At 37.7% G+C, this 5,445-nt stretch overlaps 1 protein-coding gene across 3 annotated transcripts in view; it reads right to left on the reverse strand.

The window, feature by feature from the left end:
* eys (eyes shut homolog) overlaps positions 1-5,445 on the reverse strand; it is a 165,181-nt gene that overhangs the window by 117,392 nt on the left and 42,344 nt on the right. For all 3 annotated transcript variants that reach the window (XM_034897346.1, XM_034897345.1, XM_034897347.1), the window contains 5 exons: positions 4,880-5,002; positions 4,097-4,210; positions 3,307-3,540; positions 1,491-1,613; positions 1,270-1,383 (listed from right to left, as the gene is read on the reverse strand). In XM_034897346.1, the coding sequence (XP_034753237.1) occupies positions 1,270-1,383; positions 1,491-1,613; positions 3,307-3,540; positions 4,097-4,210; positions 4,880-5,002 (708 nt within the window). The remainder of the gene's footprint in view (positions 1-1,269; positions 1,384-1,490; positions 1,614-3,306; positions 3,541-4,096; positions 4,211-4,879; positions 5,003-5,445) is intronic.

The following is a 5,445-nucleotide window of genomic DNA, read 5'->3' on the forward strand; positions in this document are numbered from 1 at the left end:
CTGGGAAAACACTGAGACATTCACAAGGAGGCAGAAACGGGAAAACAAACCCAACAAAAACCCCAAACCACAACACTTAAGTGTACTCATACATGCATGATGTTGGAATTATCTCTGCGAAATTAAAAATGTAAAGAGTTTTTATGAAATTACATTACGCATGAACATTTTAACTATTATTACTCTTGTGACAACCAAATATATATATATATATATATATATATATATGTATATATATAGTTGACTACATACTATATAGACTCTTTAACATTGCGTGGAGGTCTGGGACAGTGCCTAAGGAGTGGCAGACCAGGGTGGTGGTTCCCCTCTTCAAAAAGGGGGACCAGAGGGTGTGTGCCAATTACAGGGATATCACACTCCAAGGAAGTGGAAAGGAGGGTTCGGCCGATAGGCGAACCTCGGATTGAAGAGGAAAAATGTGGATTCCGTCCTGGTCTTGGAACCACGGATTAGATCTTCACTCTCTCAAGGATCCTGGAGGGAGCCTGGGAGTATGTCCAACCAGTCTACATGTGTTTTGTGGATTTGGAGAAGACGTATAAGAGGGTCCCCCGGGAAATACTGTAGGAGGTGCTGCAGGAGTATGGGGTGAGGGGGTCCCTTCTCAGGGCCATCCAATCTCTGTATGACCAAAGCGAGAGCTATGTCCGGGTTCTTGGCAGTGTGATGTGGTCCTGGTGGCATCATCGGCCTGTGACCTTCAGCACTCACTGGATCGGATCGCAGCTGGGATAAGGATCAGCACCTCTAAATCTGAGGCAATTTTCCTCAGCAGGAAACCACTAAAGTGCCTTCTTCAGGAAGGAAATGAGTCCTTACCCCAAGTGAAGGAGCTAAATAGCTTGGGATGTTTTTCGCGAGTGAGGGGACCATGGAGCAGGAGATTAGTCGGAGAATCAGAGCAGCGGGTGCAGTTTTACATTCAGTTTATCGTACCATTGTGACGAAAATAGAGCTGAGCCAGAAGGCAAAGCTCTCGATCTACCGGTCAGTGTTTGTTCCTACCCTCACCTATGGCCATGAAGGCTGGGTCATGACCAAAAGAACGGGATCCTGTTAAAAGCAGCCAAAAATGGGTTTCCTCAGGAGGGGAACCTATATTTCCTCTTATATATACCCGTAGACATAAATGTATAACTACACTGGCATGAGGATTCATATTGAACTTTCCTCCCACTCATCTTCCTTCACATAAAAGTTTGAGAAGTGTCAAACAAACCCAGTCAGGGTAAGAAGTGCATAAAATACCTGTGATTCCAAGAGGACACTGGCAGCTGAAAGAGTTGAGCTCATCAATGCAGGAACCTCCATTTCGACAGGGCTGGCTGAGACATTCATTTACTTCAATCTCGCAGTTATTTCCTTAGAAAGTATGAAAGGCCACAACATGTTGACACATTTCTTTTCTTTAAAAAAAAAAAAAAATGTCACTTTAACTAACACAGAACATCAAGATAGCTTTCACTTACCAATAAATCCAGGCGCACAGAAGCAGTTATAGCCACCAGGAGCATCTTTACAGATACTCAGGGCTCCACATGGTTTTACTTCACAATGAGCAATGTTTATCTCACAAAACTGGCCTGTTAAACCTGTAGAGAGACAACAAGATACTCTATAGGATTTCTCCATTTCAGAATACATTCCTTTAAAGTAATCGCTGTTGGATGAATACTAACACCGCCTAGTAAAGATTACTAGTAGCGATAATATTCCTGCTATGATTATTATAAAAGAGCAAATTAATTACAATATTTAATTTTAAATTTAATTTTCTTACTTCCTTTACCTCTATTGCACAAGTAAATGATAACAATCACAATGCTATTAAAAACAGTAAGTACCACAAGGAGCCATCTTTTTGTGAATGGATAACCAATTTGTTTTTGCAAAAGGACCCATGTGCTTTCACTGTCCAACCGTGGGTAGCGGTTATGTGTGTGGTAAAGTTACAGTATAAGTATATATATACATATGCTAGCAAGCAAACATAGACATAAACAATGCAGGATTTAAAATGTTAAAAACACTGTTTTTTTAAACATTTCAAGAGCAAATAAATGTGTCCGACAGGTTTGCAAGTAAACAAATAATGCATTTCAAGAAATCATGAATTTCCACATAATTTAGTTTGAAGCTAAAGTGCGTAGATTCTTTCTACCACATGAGTAATTAAAAATGTTGACAACAAAACTGTAAGCACATCCATTTGATACAAACCTTCTGTAATATCGCCCCACCCCCACCCCTCCTCCCCGCACTTGCTAGTAGCCAAGGACATAGCCATACTGACAAATACAGAGACAGTTTTGCGGAGCTATTAGTCTTAATTAGCTGTGCCACAACTCATCAATGGCTTTAATGTAACAGACGTTATTTAACGTTAAAAAAAGTTACGCACTAAAGCTTTAAGTAGTGTACTTTCAGGCACAAAATTAAAATGTATTGCAAAGCTGACATTAACTGTAATTATAACAGGTGATGCAATGTATATCTGTCTTTAGCAAAATTAAGACCAATCTAAATATAAATATAAATAACTGATCTATTGCTACACATTTTCCTATAATTATTGGTTGTATCGGCCACTGAACACTTAATGCTGTACACACTGTTCTTCTTGTGAGCTGAAGACCTTAATAGTTTATTATTAAATTTGGAAAACGTACAAAAAGGTACAAAATGGCCTTTTTTGCAATTTGTAATATGAAATGATCTTTTAATAAGTACGCTTCCATTATGAAAACATTTAACAGGTACACTAATAGGCAAGTATTTAGTATGTGAATGCTGTTATTTATTTATACTTATTATATTAAAATAACCTTAATGACCTCTACCTCGTAATTATACATTAATTACTGCAATGAAATGTTATCACAATAACAAATTTGACTTAAACTTAATTCCATTTTGAGCTGACACTCTAGTTATTACCTCAGAAATATGACATGTAATATGATCTAATGACAGTATCTTCCTTTGATGAAAACAATTCCTTTGATAAAATACCAGTAGAGGACTTTTGGATCCTAAATGGGCAAACATACATTCCAAGCATCCCCATCGCTTTGAAGTCAGCTCACAACCTGATGAACTCAGCCCCGTCTTAAACATTTCATAAGGATGTTACATGTTATTGCTTACGGCCAAAGAGATTAGACTCCCACAGAGAGGGAAGCTGAACAAGCGCAAGCATCAAACCACGAGTGAGTCTGTTATACACATGATTCATTCGAGGAATTTCCTCCATTTGAGGAAGCTGCTGCTGCATGGCAAACCTACCTGGTAAACAATCACACTTAAACCCTCGTGATAGATCCACACACACTGAACCGTGTTGACACAGGCCATCAACACAGTGGTTTATAGGTGTTTCGCAGTGCGGTCCAGAGTAGCCACGTTGACACACACATCTATAAGTATTTGCCAGCTCTTCACACAGGAGAGTCCCCTCAGGGTCGCAAGGATTTGACACACATTGGTTCACAGATGAGGAACATTCTTTGCCATGGTACCCTGTAAGAGGGGGGATCAAAGCAGTGATTGATGTGTGCTGTGCTGTGTACAGTATCCTCCTGACTTCCCACATCTGGCAGACATCATAGATTAGGATTTCACGTAATGCTGTCATTGCCAGTGTTTTTCTCCCTGCTGATTTAAATTTTCTATCCAGCCAGGGCCAAAACCTACAGAGGAAAAATCTGTGATTTTTGTTTTGTTTTTATAACCAATTAAAACTAATTTGTGCATTGTTACATGTGCTTTCTAATGGCATTTACTAAGAGGTAAAAGCTGTTTGGGTAAAGGCACAGGAATTAACAACACTAATGTATATATTTTTTAGAGGCATTAGGGCCTGGATTTAAAAGAGAGAGCAGAATGACACACTTTGGCAATAATGATTATATAGCTTAGCATGTTTTTACTCAGCATACTGTTGCATGTCTACATTTCTATATGGTATTATATAGTATTGACTAAAGAGCAAATTACAAGCTTGATTCATATATAAAAACAAAAATTGAGATTAACAAATTCATTACAAATTGAATGTTTAAACATGCTTCAATACCTGGAGGGCAAATACATTGCACTTCCCCAGCTGAGTTGGACGAGCAGGTTCCTCCATTTCTGCAGAACTCAACATCTGATGCACATGAAGAGACAGATGTGGAGCAATTCTTACCTGAGAGGTAAATAAAGATTGTTAATTGAGCGCTATAAAAACAAACACACAAAAATGAGCACATCACCAACATAATGACACATCTCAATATCCTGTCCTACAAATGAGTTTGACTGCAGTGAGTGATGAACTAGCTTGATGTAGGGTATGCACGTGGGTAATGGAGCCAGTAGTGGTGATACTACATTATAACTGCCATACCTTTGTACTATTGCAGTTTCTTCCCACAGCCAAACGCACACACAATTTATTTAGTCTAGTTTTCTGCCTGCGCACAGGGTCACCATAAAAACATCTGAATAAAACTCCATTGCTACTACTGTTCAACAAACGTATGGGTATGAATGATCTATTCATACAACACCAAATATCAAACTTGAGACAAAATGAGCATATGTTAGTAACGTTAACATTTTGTCAACATGAATCAGTAATAATGTAAGGTAAACAGACCACTTTATAGATTTTGTAAGTAATAACATCTTTGGATATTCAGGCTATACAAAGATATATTTATACTCAATCAGCTGCAGTTGTTGGTAAAATGGTGAATAAGCTCATACATTGGACAATGGGACCACTTTGATAGCTATCACTACGGAAGAGTCATCAATCTGCACTATATTCATTAAAGCCTAAACTATGAAAATGATGACATAGATAACTCACCAGCAAAGCCCAAAGGACAGATGCACTCATAGTCTGCAACCAGGTCAATACATGTGGAATTATTGGCACAGTATCCATGGACACATTCATCATTGTTGATTTCACAGTTCAATCCCCCAAACCCTGGAAGAAGGAGAAAGGAAGAGAAATCTCACCAGTTTATATCAGTAAACACCAGACCTGAAAAGTTACTAATTAGTATCAAATTGCACCCAAAAGCTATTTATTGCTGTTGTGAAAATTCACATGACTAGTGGAAGCTCCTCACAAGTAAACAAGTACATAATTTAGAGTAGACTGCACCACAGTCTTGAGGAAACGAATAATATTTTGTCATACAGTGTGTGACATACTATATATATATATATATATAAATACATATACACACATATATACATATACACACACATATACATAAACACACACATACACATATATATATACACAAACATATACATAAACACACACATACACATATATACACATATACACACACATATACATATATACACACATACATATACACATATATATATATATATATATATACACATATATATACACAT

This window comes from Etheostoma cragini, chromosome 17 (genome assembly GCF_013103735.1).
Source record: "Etheostoma cragini isolate CJK2018 chromosome 17, CSU_Ecrag_1.0, whole genome shotgun sequence".
Classification (NCBI taxonomy): Eukaryota; Metazoa; Chordata; class Actinopteri; order Perciformes; family Percidae; genus Etheostoma; species Etheostoma cragini.